Source organism: Heterodontus francisci, chromosome 4, assembly GCF_036365525.1.
Source record: "Heterodontus francisci isolate sHetFra1 chromosome 4, sHetFra1.hap1, whole genome shotgun sequence".
Classification (NCBI taxonomy): Eukaryota; Metazoa; Chordata; class Chondrichthyes; order Heterodontiformes; family Heterodontidae; genus Heterodontus; species Heterodontus francisci.
Window position 1 is genome coordinate 45,539,525 of NC_090374.1, and position 19,517 is coordinate 45,559,041.

The window sequence follows — 19,517 nt, forward strand, 5'->3', positions numbered from 1 at the left end:
AACAGGAATCACATCTTGGCCAGACCTAAAGGACATCAGTGAACCAGTGTGATTTTACAACAATTTGGCAGCTTCATGGTCACTTTTACGGATACCAGCTTTTTAGGGTAGCAATTAGCCTGGGCCTGCTATGGGCCCAGACCTGGTGCTGTGTGAATGGCGCACTCCCGATCTGAGAAGCATGTGGCCAGCCCAAAACTGTGACTCCTCAGACCTCATCTAAATACTCTGGGCTAGCTGCTAGCAGGTTTGAATTTAGGGCTGCTTGCCAGTGACACTTTGGTAGGTCCCACTGTTTGTGTGGGAGTGGTGTGGTGGGGTGGGGGGGGGGGGTGGGTGCGCAGGCAGGGGAGGCAGGGAGCGAGAAATTAAGGAGGGGTTTGATCATGGCAATTAGCTGGCATCAGAAGTACTGTGGAGCAGGGTGGAGTTAAAACATCCATTACATCAGCCAACTCAACACAGCACAGGCCAATAGTTGACCTGATTGGTTCAGCCTTCCCAGGAACATATATTTAGCAACTGAGCCACTAGGGCAATATTTAACATTCTGAATGCAAGTCTTTGCCATACTTTTGCATGTAGCTGCTATTCTTAGGGACCAAGAGTTGGAATTTTGGCTATTTTTTCTCCTCCCTATCCTGGGAATTCTGAGACCAACTGAAATGCCTCCATCCTGACTAAGCCCAACAAGTTATTAGGACATGGAATTGAACTGGACAATTCCAGCTCGGTAGAGTTTTCTTTAGATTTAAGGTGGCGTTTTATCTTACTTCTGCCAGCAGCAGACCTGTGCCATTTCCAAGAGTGCAGATATAATAGGAATGGGCAGTAAATCCAACCTCATCAGTGTCACTCACATCCTAAGAGAAATAATAATTTTTTAAAAACAGACATTTTATACAGGGTCACATATTATGGAGCAAAAACTGCTTTGCAACATCATAACAATAAATAAAAATGCCATTAATCGTTGATTTAATTAAAATTTTTGAAAGTTATTACCAAGTTCCTGCTATAGTCTTAAACTAAAGAAAAAGAATCAGAGCAATGTGATTAAACATAGCTTCTTAAAATGTTTTATTGAGATTTTTAATATAAGTGTCCAACCTGGCTGCCTCAGAGACAACTCTGCGACATAGACTTTGTTTGCATTACTGTTAAACACATTTCTTTCTTTCACAGCTGTTTTATCCCCCGCATATTCAGGACTAGCCCCACATGGATTTCTCCGCTACAGTCTTTCCATTTACAAAGAATTGGCTACAACTGCTGTGCCCGAAACTCCTGGAAATCTTCAGGGACTGTGTCTGAAAAGAAAGTTGCTGACTGTTAAACAAATGCACACAAAAGAAGCTATACGTCAGGCGCTTAGGATCTCTTCAGAACCAGGTTCCAGGGTATTTGATATTCCAGTGGCTTTGGAAATTGATGTGGTGCATTGGCAGGAGTGCCAGAAACTTGGCACATGTGGTGTGCTCTGATTATTCTGACACTAGTTAAGTGCTTTGTGGGAATTTACTGCAAATGGGTAATGAATATAAACAGCAAATAGATATAAATGATCATATTAATACTTAAAATCAAGCGATCTGTAATAATAATCTCAATGGGAAACGCTACATTCTTTAAAACAAGGCCAATGTCAATAGTTTTCTCCTAGGCAAAATCCTCTGCCACGTATTCTGAACTGTGTATATTATAGGCACATTGACACCCTCCTAGACCCAAGTTGATGTTGTCCTTGGCATCAATATGAAGACACTTTAGAACCACTCACAATTACTATTTGCACAAAAGCATTTTAATCTGGATGGCTTGCTTTTTAGCAGTATTTGGAGCCAGGAATTAGATTTTTAAAAATTCATTCTCGTGATATGGCTTTCACTAGGAAGACCAGCATTTATTGCCCATCCTTAGTTGCTCTTGAGAAAGTGGTGGTGAGCCTACTTCTATTAAGATTTGAATTTATACCTACGATGCTCTATTCAATATTTGATTTACTTCCAAAGGAGAGAGGTGTCTGGGGAGATCAGCCTGAGGTACTTTAAACTGAAATAGAGGGCTGAATTTTATGAGCCCTCCGGCGTTGGGGATCGTGGTGGGGGGGCTTGGAAAACTCTTCCGGGAGAGGCCCGTCACAACGCCCGCCCCGAGAAGTCCCTACTGCATTTTAGGTCAGGGCTGCGGGGGTGAGGGAAAACTCTTTGGATTGGTAGGGGGGGGGGGATGGTGGGAAGGGGTTGAGGGAAAAGTGATTGAAGGTCGGCGGGGAAAGGTCGTGATCTGAATCAAAGTTTTTTGGGGGGAATGGGCTATTAATGACTCGATTATTCCTTGGGGGTGTGGGTGAGGAGCGTGCTGATGTTATGTAATGTGCAGTTTAAATTTTAACACATCATTCCCTTTAAAATTTAACATTTCTTCTATGGGCTTGAAGCCCTTTAAAAATGGCAGCGGCATCTGCACAGTGGTGGCGGACGCCGTTGCCGGGGACGTAGTGGCTGCCCCCTCTACATCATTGGAGGCAGTTGCTCTGGTCCCTCCATTTAAATGAGCCCCCGCGTGAAATATCGCTGGGGCTCAGCGACGGCACATCCGCGCCTGAAGACTGCCGAGATCTGAGTGCGCCGCCACGATGCGGCATGTTCATAAAATTCAGTCCTGAGTTTATTTACATCAATCCAGCTCCATCGAGCTAGCTCAATTAAGTAATTTTCCTTATGACCTGGCCAACATTTATCCCTCAGCCAATGCCACTGTAAAATATATTAACTAATTATTCATTGATCCTATTGCTGGTGGTGAGATTTTGCTGTGTGTAAGACAGTTACTGTACTGGTCTACAAAACAATAATGACTATAGTGCTAAAGTAATTCCTTGGCTATGCAGTGCTTTGAGAGGTCCCGAGGATGTGAGGGTCGCTATATAATTGAAAGATTTTTCTTTTACTGTTGCCTCTCATTTCAATGGGAGTTTAACCACGGCAACATAGAATGCTTTGGAGAGATCTAGATACTAATATAGGCCCTAAAAATCTGTGAGTGCCAATGGCGGGTTAAGACTTCTGCTCACTGACTATTTATGCCCCACACCCTGTTTGAAGTCCTGTAGTCACTGGGTGAGTGTCTCCATCATTTGCAGTATAAGTAGGGTGCCCACTTAGGTTGGGGCAAGAGAAACTGCTTATGGAGCCATGCCACAGCACTGAAGACCGGGTGTGCCCAACCAAAGACTTAAAACATTTTTTAAGTGGCTGGTTCCCAATTAAATCAATCTGCTCCAAGCTCAGCTACCACAGCAAACTGGCCTTTTATGTTACTGCTAGCCCCATTTGGATGAGATACAGGCAAGAATGCTTCATGTAGGTGTATATTATGTTGGGGACAGGAATTTGGGCAGAAAACATCATCCTACCAATCTTGTCTACTTGGGTGGAGTGCATAAAGTACCCATCCCTACTTCAGGCATGAGTGTCAACACCGTTTTAAGGGGGCACAGACCCATTGTAACCGTGTCCTAGCCAACATTCTGGCCCTGCCCTCAGTTCCTCAGAAGCACCAGAGAATACGTGGCTATTTGGAGACACTGCATTTTTAAATCACGAGAGAAAGCCCCATTGCTTTCTGCTCCTCTCAATAGTTCTTAAAGGTTTGTAATTTGGCATTCCATTCCCTCTCCACTCCTGATATCATTGCCATGTTTTTGCATTGAATTATATGAGATACGGTGCCTGATTTATTATGTTATTTTGTATTTTGTTAGAGTTTCTTCCCACATTGTTAACAAACTAGGAAATTTAATGTCTGCCGTGTTAGTTAAAATTGATATTTGCTACAAGAGCATCTGAATATTGATACTGATCCAACAAAAGGTCAATTTCATCAAATTGAACATTTGTGTTTCTCAAAATATGTATCTTCAGCCTGATAAATTAAAAATAAATTATACCCATTCAAAATGAAATAAACTGCAAATAAAAACATAAAAACATAAAAAGTTGGAAGTCCATCAGCGTCTAAATAGAGGAAAAAGAGATTAACATTTTGGGAGTAATTCCTTGACCAAAACCGGAAAATGGGAGATAATAAACAAGTCCCTTGACAGCAGAGTATAACGAGTCAAAAGGAAGAGTCAGGAATACTGACATATGTCACAGAGAAGCATTTTAATGAATTTAATTGAGCGCAAACAGGTTTCCCCTCAGCTGTAGTCAGTGTGTTTCTCATTTTCTGCACTCATCCATTATTCCTGCTCATAATAATAGCAGGGTCTCCTTATCCACATGCTCTGTTCCACTAGGCTCCAAAGTTATCAGATCACCTTCCAGCATTTTGCTACAACATGACCCTATCACTAAACACGTGTTCGTTCATGGGATGTGGGTGACGCTGGCTAGGCCAGCATTTATTGCCCATCCCTAATTGCCCTTGAGAAGGTGGTGATGAGCTGCCTTCTTGAACCACTGCAGTCCATGGGAGGTAGGTACACTAACAGTGCTGTTAGGAAGGGAGTTCCAGGATTTTGACCCAGCGACAGTGAAGGAACGACGATATAGTTCCAAGTCAGGGTGGTGCGTGGCTCGGAGGGGAACTTGCAGGTGGTGATGTTCCCAGGCATCTGCTGCCCTTGTTCTTCTAGGTGATACAGGTCATGGGTTTGGAAGGTACTCATTCACCTCTTTCCACAGGACCCCAAACGCACTTTCTGAGAGAGTCGGCAATTTACGTGTACATTTCTCAAACTGTTGCTCACGTTGTGGCCTCTATTCTTTAATTTGTTCTCAGGATGTGGGTGATGATGGTAAGGTCACATTTATTTGCCAGTTGCCCAAGGGCCATTAAAAGTCAACCACATAGAGTGTGTGACAGGAGCCGCATGTAGGCCAGACAGAGTGAACGTGGCAGGTTCCCCTCCCTGAAGGACATCAGTGAACCAGCTGTGTTTTTACAACAATCTATTGGCCTTCATTATTTCATCAGGTAGCAGCCCACAAATTACCAGATTCACTGAATACAATTTACCCAACTTGCCATGCTAAGATTTGATTCTAGCTCAGTACAAAAACTACCAGGCTACCGTGCACATACTGAAGAGACAAAACATAGATTATCGTTTTTGCAAATGTGATCCTGACATGCAATAATATGGAGCACTCTCCATTATATTATCAGGTCCAATAACAGCCTCTCTGTGACAGCAGTCAGCATTCCTGACCCAGCCCTGTACCTGTTGTTCTCCTCTCTTAGCTTTGCTCAGTCCTGTAAAGGTTTTTAATTAACTTTCAGCTCGGATGAGAGGCCATGCTGAAATCTTAACCTGTCCTTTCTCTTTTCAGATGTTGATGGACCTGCTGTGTATTTTCAGCTTCTATCTGTTCTTAATTGCCAACACCGATACTATTTTTACACAAACAGCGAGGGACAACAGTTCCTTACCATTGCAACGGTATTTGAGATTGGACCAGATGATGTTTTCCTGGGAAAAACAGAAGACTCCCAGTCGACCGCCTCGCATGGTGGTGTCTATTGTAACTCCAGAATCAGCGACCAGATCAGAACCTTCATAAAACCTGGCCCTGTGAAAAGCACACCAGCTATCATGAACAACAACAACCTGCCTTTTCATTTACTTTGCATTCGTTTCTGTGAACATAGGAAAATATCCCAGCTAGGACACTTCATGGAGGAGAGAACAGGAGGGACAACCAAAAGCTGAGTCAAAGAGGTGGGGGATTAACCTTTAACCTACTAAAAAGCTGAAAATACCCTTAAGAAATCCTGGGCCAATGATGTGGTCTTGTCACTGTGGCAACACTTGTGGCAGCTTATTAGAAGCTGCAGGGTGGGAGGGTCACTACATAGAATTACATAGACTTTACAGCACAGAAACAGGACATTTGGCCCAACTGGGCTATGCTGGTGTTTTTGTTCTACAAGAATCTCCACCCACCTTACTTCAGCTAACCTTATCAATATATCCTACTATTCCTTTCTTCCTCATGTGCTTATCTAGCTTCCCCTTAAATGCATCTGTGCTATTCGCCTCAACTACTCAATACGGTAGCAAGTTCCACATTCTAACCACTTTCTGGGTAAAGAGGTTTCTCCTGAATTCCTTACTGGATTTATTAATGACTATCTTATATTTACGACCCCTTGTTTTGGAGGATCCACAAGTGGAAACATAGGACCTGATATTGACTGGGCGGGTTTAGTGATTGAGGGCAGGGAGGGGCTTTATTCAGGAAACCCAGAGATCTGGGTTTCCCTGCATGCTGTAGAGTTTTAACTCACAGGTTCCCCGCCCGGAAGCAATGTTCCCTCAAAGGAACACAGGGGACCGACCACTCAGCAATCGGGAATGTGCCGTGCAGGGGACAAACATGGTGTGCACAAGCAATGTTCCCTTTAAGATGCGAGCATGTGTGACCGGGCATTAATCTTAATGGGAACCCACAGTGCAACAAGCTGGCCACGCACAGCAAACAGAAATTAGAGGCAACATTGCCTGGAAGCCAGTCTGCAGCTTCAAGGGCAGGTAGGGAGCTAGCAGCTGCCTTAGTGGGAGTGCTGGGGGTCGGAGGATGGGGGAGAATCGGAGTGTGGGTGGGGTTCTGATTGCCGGTCACGGGATCGTCCAATCAAGGAAAGGGGGAGGTGGGTGGGTCTTTGGGTAGAAGGGTGTCCGATGGTGGGGGAGGGGGGTGGTGTCAGGGGTCCCATGGTAGGTAAGAAGGTAAACGTGGTGAGTTGGAGGGAAGCACTCCTGTTCCTCCCGGCCCACAAGCACTGCTATAAAGGCACTTAGCTTTCCCAGGAAGTAGTCCTTGCTTCCTTTTAGTCACCAGATTTCCAGAGGCCTGGGAAACACATCTTGCCAGGGTTATCCATATAAAACAGGTTAAATATGAGGCACACAGCCTCATTTTAATATTTAGAAACCTGCCTCCTAGGAGCGGGCTGTTTGCTTGTGCCCCCTTCTGCCCCTGTTAAACCTGGAGGTCATAGAGTCATAGAGAGATACAGCACTGAAACAGGCCCTTCGGCCCATGGAGTCTGTGCCGACCAACAACCACCCATTTATACTAATCCTACATTAATCCCATATTCCCTACCACATCCCCACTATTCTCCTACTACCACTAGGGGAAATTTACAATGGCCAGTTTACCTATCAACCTGCAAGTCTTTGGCTGTGGGAGGAAAGCGGAGCACCCGGTGGAAACCCATGCGGTCACAGGGAGAACTTGCAAACTCCACACAGGCAGTACCCGGAACTGAACCCGGGTCCCTAGAGCTGTGAGGCTGCGGTGCTACATTGCTTGTGCGCACCATGTTTGTCCCCTGCACGGCACATTCCCGATTGCTGAGTGGTTGGTCCCCTGTGTTCCTCTGAGGGAACATTGCTTCCGGGCGGGGAACATGCTAAAAATATGGGCGGGTTGGAGTCATTTTAGGGTCAGGTTTAAGATTTTTAATTTTTCAACATCCCACCCAACCCCAACCCACCCTCAGACTGCTCAGCGTGAATTTTAATTCCCCAAAACAGGTGGGATGGGGGTTGGGTGAGTCATTACAGCTTTAAAAATGTCAAATCTGACCCCAACCCGCCCCCTTACGGATTTAACAGATGCAGAACAAGGGGCAGTCAGCCAGCTCATTTCCAGGAGGCAGGTTTGTTATTTAAAATTTTTAATGAGGCTGGCAGCCTCTGATTTAATATGATTTGCAGGTTTAATCCTGTTTGACTGGGTTTCCAAGGCGTCAGGAATCTTGGCAACTCAAAGAAGGCGAGGGCAGCTTCAAGGAGGAGCTAAGTGCATTTGCAGCACTGCTTGTGGTCCAGGAGGGGCAGTATAGCCCTTCCTCCTGGCCCCCCCCCCCCACCCCACCCCAAGTTTACTCTCTTGCCTTGGATTAGAAAACCCCATACAAAGACTGCTTCTCAGGATCGAACTCCTCCCTAATCCTGGAATTGTACCCCCTCAAACCGCTCTCCAGGGTTGGATACCTCCCCCCAGAGCTGGGGGAAAGGACTCCACACTCCCAATAGCAGCTGCAGGCTCCATAGCTGAGGCTGCGACTCCCCGCCCGACTGGAAGTCAAGCCTTTCAGTGGGGCTTCTCATTTAAATGGTGTCTGAGGCCTAATATTGGGTGAGCCTGGGGCCTACCTGTCAGATGCAGTGATCGCTGCCTGAGCCCAGCTGGCAAACAAACTGCTAGGCCAACCGGTTTCTTTTCCCCTGTTCCTAGCTTGTACCACGATACAGTATTCTCTGCCCTTTACTTACCATGGCTCCTTCCCAAAGGGTCTAGCTGAGGGAATTCAATCATCAAAGAAATATTTTTTCTGCTGAATATCAGCAGGCTAGTTGACTGTGGAGAGCAATACCCACAAGCTCCCTTCCCAGCAAACGCTTCTGGATAATAATCATGAGCCGCTACCCTGGCTGATTATTTTCTTTAATAACCCAGCGTGTCTAAAGCCAATTGCTCAACGCATTGTTCTCCCAGCTGAGATGAGGTAACTCATCTGAAACAGGCACTGAGCCTCTGCCCATCTGGTCTGAATGGCTAATTAATATAGCAGGCCTTTTGCCTCTGAGCCATTGGGGAACTTCAGCAGTTTAAATTTTTTATTTGAAGCATTCTGCTTGTAGAAGTAAAGTATTGAATGTGTGTAGTGATCAATGTAAATTGTGGGAAAAGTACTGTTCAGGTAAATGAACACAGCACAGTTGGAAGGGCGGGGGGTGGGGGTGGTGGTGGGGGGGGTGTGGAAATAGCTGGGTGTGACAGACAGGATTCAACAGTGAATCCTTAATCCGGAGTTATTGGAGTGACAGCAACCACTGAGGTGCTTCTCCAGCAATGCAATCCCACGAGGGCTAATAATAACCATTATTGCCAGACAAAACACAGGTGATAGTAAATCCAGCAGCCCATTTCACACCTTGCTCAGTTTCCTTTCCCATTGTGGTAAACACTGATATCACACCTACCGACTGAGCTTCCAACATTTAGGATGCCAAAATTCAGCAAAGAAGTTCACCATCTGTGCCAATATACAGATTAATGATCCAGATTAGGAGCCAGAGATCCAAATCTATATGATTGAGGAAGTGGGTTATGTTTTGACATCAAAAAGGAAAGGGATAGCATGGAAATCCAGGGGACATGAGTTTCAGTGATGTAACAGTAGGTATAGACTGGATGTTGGGGGGTTCTTCTTTTCCCAGAGAGTGGTGAGCCTCTGGATACATAGATGGCTGGTGTGCAAGGACCTGACTCTCTAAAACAGAAACAGACCAGTTCCTGACTAGGGCCATGATTGCGTTATAGAGATGGGACGTGTCTTTATAAATAACACTAGCCCATGTGATCTCCTGGACTGGTTTTGATTGCTTGGGTGGGGGGGGGGCAGAGAGGAATTTTCCAGAGTATTTTTTCCTTATTGGCCCTGTTTTCTCCCCTCTATTACATGACAACAGTGGGGAAGGGGGCTCCAGCTATCATGCATGTGTGCAGGCTTGATGGATCAACTGGTCTTTTCCTGCCCATTGATTGCAGATTTTGAAAGGGCTGTATGGTTGGGAGCCGGTGTGGACGCGATTTAAAAACTGCGGTCCTGGAGGTGGTCTCCTGAATCTCTGGGACGGTCCGCAATTTTTACAGTGAGGACGGAGGGGGAGGGAGAGAACAGGGAAGCTGCTCACCTCCAATTAAGCAGACACTGGTTAAGGAGGCGGGCAGGGGGTCTGGTTGGCACTGCAATTTTCACGATAGTGCACAGCTGTTAGGGTCACAGTGAGTAGAGGGCTGACTTTGTTGTTTGAAGAAGAAAAGTTTTCAGTCCACAGCGATCTGGCACCCGGCCCAGTGCAGGACTTTTTCTTTTGTTCTGGAACCGCTGCCTCACCTGCTGATTCTGCTGGCCCTCTGAGGAGCTGCCTGCCGTCCTCGGCAAAGCAGCGGCAGCCTACATCATGGCTACTGCTTGCCTTTACCTCTGGCACCAGGCTGGCAGCTCCCGCCTCCTGCCCATTAGGGCATTACCATTTGAAGATTGCGTCGCATTGGCAACACAGCTGAGATGCAGAGTCAGGACCCAGAAATTATCCGGGGGTCGGGTCCCTGACCCCGCCCCCACTTTTGAAAATCCAGGCCCACATGTCCGTATGAAGTATTCAATCTTAAAGTAAACCTGAAGTTGTTAGTGATGTCACAGCACATTTTGTTGGAGTGTGAAACGTCTGGTGTGTTCTGTGTGTTCCCAGGAAGTGGCTTATTCTTGCTGTGAGAGCTGTCTGACTGCAGTTCAACAAGCATTCTTCATTTGTAAATAACATTGCCTGGAAAACATCCTGCTGCAGGTCAAGATTTAAACCCCAGGGAGGTTCCCTCATTATATGAATTAGCTTCAGCCAACAGTAAACAGTTGGGGTAGATCCTGATTTTATGCAATAGGGTAAACCAGTGATAGCGAGTCAGTAACCTATTTAAAATCCCTCCCCATTTTTATATCCAGTGAAATCAATGCAAATAAAAATCAGGGTGTACACCTGTATGTGTGGCCTGCACAAATATTAACAACTGCTTTGTGAAAGTTTTGAATGATTCATTCAGTGGAAAAGAGCATTTTAATATGACATTCTATTACAGCAACGAGCTGGAATTTAAGCACATTTGTATTTGAACTTTACTTGTTTCCCAGTTTGGTTCTTTCAAATATTTGTTGAAATATTTATAGAACTTACCTCTGAAAGGCAGAACACTGCAGATGAGGTTTGATTCAGACAAGTGTAAAATAATGCACGTAGGGAAGGAGAAATAGCTGGCACACACTCTCAGTGAGTCATATTGAAATAGATGACAGAGTCTTAGGTTAGAAATACAAAGAGTAAGACAAAGAAAATTACAGCACAGGAACAGGCCCTTCGGCCCTCCAAGCCTGCGCCGATCCAGATCCTCTATCTAAACATGTCGCCTATTTTCTAAGGGTCTGTATCTCTTTGCTTCCTGCCCATTCATGTATCTGTCTAGATACATCTTAAAAGACGCTATCGTGTTCGCATCTACCACCTCCGCTGGCAATGCGTTCCAGGCACCCACCACCCTCTGCGTAAAGAACTTTCCACGCATATCCCCCCTAAACTTTTCCCCTCTCACTTTGAACTCGTGACCCCTAGTATTTGAATCCCCCACTCTGGGAAAAAGCTTCTTGCTATCCACCCTGTCTATACCTCTCATGATTTTGTACACCTCAATCAGGTCCCCCCTCAACCTTCGCCTTTCTAATGAAAATAATCCTAATCTACTCAACCTCTCTTCATAGCTGGCGCCCTCCATACCAGGCAACATCCTGGTGAACCTCCTCTGCACCCTCTCCAAAGCATCCACATCCTTTTGGTAATGAGGCGACCAGAACTGCACGCAGTATTCCAAATGTGGCCGAACCAAAGTCCTATACAACTGTAACATGACCTGCCAACTCTTGTACTCAATACCCCGTCCGATGAAGGAAAGCATGCCGTATGCCTTCTTGACCACTCTATTGACCTGCGTTGCCACCTTCAGGGAACAATGGACCTGAACACCCAAATCTCTCTGTACATCAATTTTCCCCAGGACTTTTCCATTTACTGTATAGTTCACTCTTGAATTGGATCTTCCAAAATGCATCACCTCGCATTTGCCCTGATTGAACTCCATCTGCCATTTCTCTGCCCAACTCTCCAATCTATCTATATTCTGCTGTATTCTCTGACAGTCCCCTTCACTATCTGCTACTCCACCGATCTTAGTGTCGTCTGCAAACTTGCTAATCAGACCACCTATACTTTCCTCCAAATCATTTATGTATATCACAAACAACAGTGGTCCCAGCACGGATCCCTGTGGAACACCACTGGTCACACGTCTCCATTTTGAGAAACTCCCTTCCACTGCTACTCTGTCTCCTGTTGCCCAGCCAGTTCTTTATCCATCTAGTTAGTACACCCTGGATCCCATGCGACTTCACTTTCTCCATCAGCCTACCATGGGGAACCTTATCAAACGCCTTACTGAAGTCCATGTATATGACATCTACAGCCCTTCCCTCATCAATCAACTTTGTCACTTCCTCAAAGAATTCTATTAAGTTGGTAAGACATGACCTTCCCTGCACAAAACCATGTTGCCTATCACTGATAAGCCCATTTTCTTCCAAATGGGAATAGATCCTATCCCTCAGTATCATCTCCAGCAACTTCCCTGCCACTGACGTCAGGCTCACCGGTCTATAATTACCTGGATTATCCCTGCTACCCTTCTTAAACAAGGGGACAACATTAGCAATTCTCCAGTCCTCCGGGACCTCACTCGTGTTTAAGGATGCTGCAAAGATATCTGTTAAGGCCCCAGCTATTTCCTCTCTCGCTTCCCTCAGTAACCTGGGATAGATCCCATCCGGACCTGGGGACTTGTCCACCTTAATGCCTTTTAGAATACCCAACACTTCCTCCCTCCTTATGCCGACTTGACCTAGAGTAATCAAACATCTGTCCCTAACCTCAACATCCGTCATGTCCCTCTCCTCGGTGAATACCGATGAAAAGTACTCGTTTAGAATCTCACCCATTTTCTCTGACTCCACGCATAACTTTCCTCCTTTGTCCTTGAGTGGGCCAATCCTTTCTCTAGTTACCCTCTTGCTCCTTATATATGAATAAAAGGCTTTGGGATTTTCCTTAACCCTGTTTGCTAAAGATATTTCATGACCCCTTTTAGCCTTCTTAATTCCTCGTTTCAGATTGCGCCTACAATCCCGATATTCTTTCAAAGCTTCGTCTTTCTTCAGCCGCCGAGACCTTATGTATGCTTCCTTTTTCCTCTTAGCTAGTCTCACAATTTCACCTGTCATCCATGGTTCCCTAATCTTGCCATTTCTACCCCTCATTTTCACAGGAACATGTCTCTCCTGCACGCTAATCAACCTCTCTTTAAAAGCCTCCCACATATCAAATGTGGATTTACCTTCAAACTGCTGCTCCCAATCTACATTCCCCAGCTCCTGCTGAATTTTGGTATAGTTGGCCTTCCCCCAATTTAGCACTCTTCCTTTAGGACCACTCTCGTCTTTGTCCATGAGTATTCTAAAACTTACGGAATTGTGATCACTATTCCCAAAGTAGTCCCCTACTGAAACTTCAACCACCTGGCCGGGCTCATTCCCCAACACCAGGTCCAGTATGGCCCCTTCCCGAGTTGGACTATTTACATACTGCTCTAGAAAACCCTCCTGGATGCTCCTTACAAATTCTGCTCCATCTAGACCTTTAACACTAAGTGAATCCCAGTCAATGTTGGGAAAATTAAAATCTCCTATCACCACCACCCTGTTGCTCCTACATCTTTCCATAATCTGTTTACATATTTGTACCTCTATCTCACGCTCGCTGTTGGGAGGCCTGTAGTACAGCCCCAACATTGTTACCGCACCCTTCCTATTTCTGAGTTCTGCCCATATTGCCTCACAGCTCGAGTCCTCCATAGTGCCTTCCTTCAGCACAGCTGTGATATCCTCTTTGACCAGTAATGCAACTCCTCCACCCCTTTTACCTTCCTCTCTATCCCGCCTGAAGCATCGGTATCCTGGGATATTTAGTTGCCAATCATGCCCTTCCCTTAACCAAGTCTCAGTAATAGCAATAACATCATACTCCCAGGTACTAATCCAAGCCCTAAGTTCATCTGCCTTACCTACTACACTTCTTGCATTAAAACAAATGCACCTCAGACCACCAGTCCCTTTGCTTTCATCATCTGCTCCCTGCCTACTCTTTCCCTTAGTCACGCTGACTTCATTATCTAGTTCCTTACAGGCTTTAGTTACTACCTCCTTACTGTCCACTGACCTCCTCATTTGGTTCCCACCCCCCTGCCACATTAGTTTAAACCCTCCCCAACAGCGTTAGCAAAAGCACCCCCAAGGACATTGGTTCCAGTCCGGCCCAGGTGTAGACCGTCCAATTTGTAATAGTCCCACCTCCCCCAGAACCGGTCCCAATGTCCCAAAAAATCTGAACCCCTCCCTCCTGCACCATCTCTCAAGCCACGCATTCATCCCGACTATTCTTTCATTTCTACTCTGACTATCACGTGGCACTGGTAGCAATCCTGAGATTACTACCTCTGAGGTCCTACTTTTTAACTTGGCTCCTAACTCCCTAAATTCTGCTTGTAGGACCTCATCCCGTTTTTTACCTATATCATTGGTGCCTATGTGCACAACGACAACTGGCTGTTCACCCTCCCCCTTCAGAATGTTCTGCAGCCGATCTGAGACATCCCTGACCCTTGCACCTGGGAGGCAACATACCATTCGGGAGTCTCGTTTTCGACCACAGAACCGCCTATCTACTCCCCTTACAATCGAATCCCCTGTGACTATAGCCCTTCCACTCTTTTTCCCGCCCTTCTGAACAGCAGAGCCAGCCACGGTGCCATGAACCTGGCTACTGCTGCCTTCCCCTGGTGAGCCATCTCCCTCAACAGTATCCAAAACGGTATACCTGTTGTGGAGGGAGATGACTGCAGGGGACACCTGCGCTGCCTTCCTGCTCTTTTTCTGCCTTTTGGTCACCCATTCCCTTTCTCCCTCAGCAATCCTAATCTGCGGTGTGACCAATTCGCTAAACGTGCTATCCAGTACCTCCTCAGCATCGCGGATGCTCCAAAATGTAATAGCTTTTAAGCAAGTGAAGCAGGGGTGGGGTGAAGAGAACAAAAGGGAAGGTGTGTGATAGGGTAGAGGGCAGGGGAGATTAAATGATAAAGATGTCATGGGACAAAGGCAAGGGGACTGCCAATGGTGTGGTGAAAGACAAAGCATTAGTCCAGGGAGAGTGTTAATAGCAGAATAACAGCTCTGTCCAAAAGCACAAACATGAAAAAACAAGTTTAAGGCAGGCGCATGGTTAAAAAATAAAATGAAATAATAATAAAAAAAGGCCAGTCATGCTCTGAAATTATTGAACTCAATGTTGAGTCCGGAAGGCTTCAGAGTGCCTAATCGGAAAATGAGGTGCTGTTCCTCGAGCTTGCATTGATCCTATGTTCACTGGAACACTGCAGTAGGCCAAGGACAGAAATGTGGGTGAGAGAGCAGGGTACTGAATTGAAATGGACAGCAACCGGAAGTTCGGGATCATGCTTGTGGACTGAGCGGAGGTATTCCGCAAAGCAGTCTCCCAATCTGCGTTTGGTCTCCCCAGTGTACACAAGACCATATTGTGAGCAGCAAATACAGTATACAAAATTGAAAGAAGTACAAGTAAATCGCTGCTTCACCTGGAAGAAGTGTTTAGGGCCCTGGATGGCGAGGAAAGAGTAGGTAAAAGGACAGGTATTATACCTCCTGCGATTGCACGGGAAGGAGCCGTGGGAAGGGAATGAGGTGTTGCGATTAATGGAGGAGTGGAGCAGAGTGTCGTGGGGGGAACGATCCCTTCAGAATGCTGACAGGGGAAGGGAGGGGAAGGTGCGTTTGGTGATGGCATCACATTGAAGGTGGTGGAAATGGCGGAGGATGATCCTTTGGATGTGGAGGCTGATGGGGTGGAAAGTGAGAACAAGGGGAACCCTGTCACGGTTCTGGGAGGGAGGGGAAGGGGTGAGGGTAGAGGTGCGGGAAATGGGCCGGACACGATTGAGGGCCCTGTCAACAACAGTGGGGGGAATCCTCGGTTGAGGAAAAAAGAAGACATATCAGAAGTGTTGTTGTGGAAGGTTGCATCATCAGAACAGATGTGTTGGAGACAGAGAAGCTGGGAGAATGGAATGGAGTCCTTACAGGAAGCAGGATGTGAAGAAGTGTAGTCGAGATAGCTGTGGGAGTCGATGGGCTTATAATGAATATTAGTGGACAGCCTAACCCCAGAGATGGAGACAGAGCAGTTGAGGAAGGAAGGGAAGTATCAGAGATGTAAAGATGAGAGAAGGGTGGAAATTAGAAGCAAAGTTGATGAAGTTTTCCAATTCAGGCCGAGAACAGGAAACGGCACCAATACAGTCATCAATGTACTGGAAAAAGAGTTGGGGGAGGGGGCCTGAGTAGGACAAGGAATGTTGAACATATCCCACAAAAAGACAGGCATAACTAGGACCCATACGGGTACCCATAGCAACACCTTTTATTTGAAAGAAGTGAGTGGAGTTGAAGAAGTTGTTCACTAAAAGAACAAGTTCGGTCAGGCGGAGGAGGATAGTGGTGGATGGGGACTGGTTATTATTTATTTTAATGCCAAAAGAATGCTGTTCAATACCAAAATAATTCATGTTGAAACCAAACTTTGAATACTGTGCCCAGTTCTGGTCACTGAGCTGCAAGGGAGAATCAGGAATTGGAGATTCCCAGTGTCAGGGATCTGAGTTATAAGGAAAGATTTGAACGCTGTGGGATTTCAGCCGTGAAAGGAGATGCCTTGGGGTGATTTCACTGAGGTTTATAAAATGGCGAATGGTGTGGAAAAAGCTAATCTGGACTATTTCAAAACAAACAGTAAAATTAAGATGTGGGCACAGAGATTCAAAACAATAAACAGCAAATTTGGAATATAGGAACAGGAAGAGGCCATTCAGCCCATTAACAACAACAACAACTTGTATTTATATATTGCTTTTAATATAATAAAACATCCCAAGGTGCTTTACAGGAGCATTATGAAAGAAAATATGACATCGAGCCACAAAAGGAGATATTAGGTCAGATGACCAACACCTTGTTCAAAGAGGTAGGTTTTAAGGAGTGTCTTAAAGGAGGAAAGTGAGGTGGAGAGGTGTAGGGAGGGTATTCCAGAGCTTGGGGCCTAGGAAACTGAAGTAGTGGCTACCAGGGATGCACAAGAGGCCAGAATTAGAGAAGCGCAGATATCTCGGAGGGTTGTGAGGCTGGAGGAGATTACAGAGATAGGGAGGGTGAAGCCATGGAGGAATTTGACAACAAGGATAGGAATTTTGAAATCAAGACATTGCTTGGCTGGGAGCCAATGTAGCAAGCACAGGTGTGATAGGGGAACGGGACTTGGTGTGAGTTGAGACACAGGCAGCTGAGTTTTGGATGACCACATGTTTAGAAAGAGTAGAATGTGGGAGACCTGCCAGGAGCACACTGGAATAGTCAGGTCTAGAGGTAACAAAGGCATGAATGAAGGTTTCAGCAGCAGATGAGCTGAAGTCAGGCGATGTTATGGAGATGGAAATAGGTGGTCTTAGTGATGGCATGAATATGAGATTGGAAGCTCACCTTGGGGTCAAATGTGACACCAAGGTTGCAAACAGACTGGCTCAATCTCTGTGTTGCCAGGGAAAGGGATGGAGTTGGTAGCTAGGGAACGAAGTTTGGAGTGGAGACTTCATTCTTCCCAATATTTAATAGGAGGCAATTTCTGCTCATCCACTACTGGATGTCAGATAAGCAGTTTGATAATTTAGCAACAGTGGAGGACTCGCGAGAAATGCTGGTGAGGTAGAACTGAGCGACATCTGCATGCATATGAAATCTAATGCTGTGCTTTCTGATGATGTAGCCAAGGGAGCAGCATGTAGGTGAGAAATAGGAGGGCGCCAAGGATAGATCCTTGAGGGACACCAGAGGTAACAGTGCAGGAACAGGAATTGATTGCAAGTGATTCCGTAGCTACAATTAGATAGATAAGAATGGAGCCAGGGGAGAGCAGTCCCACCTAGGTGGTCGACAATGGAGAGGTGTTGGAGGAGAATGATGTGATCAACTGTGTCAAAGGCTGCAGACAGGTCAAGAAGGACGAGGAGGGAAAGTTTACCTTTGTCACAGACATAGGATGTCATTTGTGACTTTGCTAAGAGCTGTTTCGGTACTGTGGTGGGGCGTAAACCTGATTGAGAGATACAAATATAGAGTTCCAGGAAAGATGGGAACAGAAAAGCAGGTTGGAGATGACATGGTAGTTTGCAAGAGCAGTGTGGACAAGGGTTGTTTTTTTGAGGAGATGGGTGATGATGGCAGATTTAAAGGAGAGGGGGACAACACCTAAAGAGAGAGAACATTAACAATATTGGCTAACATGGGGACCAGGAGGGGAAGTTGGGTGATCACCAGTTTAGTGGAAATAGGTCGAGGGAACAGGGGGGGTCTCATGGACAAGATGAGCTCAGAGAGGGCATGAGGGGAGATAGGAGAGAAACTAGAGAAAGATGTGAGTTCAGGACTAGGTTGGGGGGAGCTTTAGAGGAAGTTTGGCCAGCTGGGCTAGTGGAAGGGAGGAATGCAGCACAGGAAGCTGATCGGTTTGTCATGATTTAAGTGACAAAAAAGCCCTTGAGCTTCTCACACTTATTGGAGGTGGTAAAGGTGGAGGAGACCAGGGAGAAGAGTTCAAGCAGATGGTTTGTAGTAGAGAAAAGAGGCTGAAGGTTATCTTTGCATTCCAGGACGATCCTGGAATAGTGAGCAGTTTTAGCAGATGAGAGCTGGACCCATAGTGTTTTAAGTGGACCAGAGCTGCAGAAATGTTGTGGTGAATGGAGGCCAAAGGCTAGATAGTTGAGATATTGAAAGTGCAGCTGTAAGTGAAATGGGGTATAGTTTTTTCCAGGGACAGATACAGAATGAGGTAGGGTTGGGGCATTGAAGGGGGATGTGGGAAGTGAGTGATACAAGGAAGTGGTCAGAGCTGGCCTTATCTCTAATTGATATGAAGGGACTAGCAAGTCCATGTGAGATGGCAAGGTCACAGGGATGGCCATGAATATGGGTTGGGGAGTTTACATGTAGGGAGAGATTTAAGGAGGATAGAGGGGAGTGAACTCAGTGGAGAGAGAGGATGATGAGTTGAGATGGAGATTGAAATCACTGAGGATGAGAAGTTGTTCCGTGCAGAGGCTGAGGGAGGAAGGCAGTGTAGATAGCTCAGAGAAAATTTTTAATGTACTTGGGAGGGCAATAGAGAATGAGTATTTTGAAAGAGAGACAAGAGGGGTGGAAAAAGGTGAGATGCTCAGAGGAAGAGAAAATGTCAGAGGCTTAGACAGTCAGGCCAAGGTATGATCTGGTGCGAGCCTCACTGCCACCATGACAGTCTTGGCGGGGCAAGTGGTGAAAGATGTAGCTAGGCAGGAAGGTTTCATTAAGGGTCAAGGTGCCATCACCCCTCAGCCAGGTTTCCGTCGAGGCCATGATGTCGATGCAATCATCCACAATAAGGTCATGGATGGTAAGGGCCTTGTTCCCAAGTGAACGGACATTCTGGAGGGAGATGCGTAGAGGGGTGGTGAGAGCTGATCCACTGCAAGAATCCACAGGTTCAGCAATGGGAGAGGTGAGTTGGACAGGAAGATTAGCAAAATTAACTCCCAGTGGGTGCACTGAGCGGGAAAGTCGACAAGAGAGTGGGATGGGGCAATTGTGGTTGATGCTCATAATGAGCCAGCGCCAAGTGCCTCGATGAGCCTGTCGGGGGATGCCAAGAGAGGCACAGAGGGAAGCGTTAG

General features: G+C 46.1%; 1 protein-coding gene across 1 annotated transcript in view; it reads right to left on the reverse strand.

The window, feature by feature from the left end:
- Nucleotides 1–1,070: 1,070 nt before the first annotated feature.
- Nucleotides 1,071–19,517, reverse strand: part of LOC137368661 (thrombospondin-4-like) — a 212,459-nt gene continuing 194,012 nt past the window's right edge. The window contains exons 21-22 of the mRNA XM_068028804.1: nucleotides 5,440–5,579; nucleotides 1,071–1,310 (exon numbers count right to left, since the gene is read on the reverse strand). Of these exons, the coding sequence (XP_067884905.1) occupies nucleotides 1,264–1,310; nucleotides 5,440–5,579 (187 nt within the window). The 3' untranslated portion in view covers nucleotides 1,071–1,263. The remainder of the gene's footprint in view (nucleotides 1,311–5,439; nucleotides 5,580–19,517) is intronic.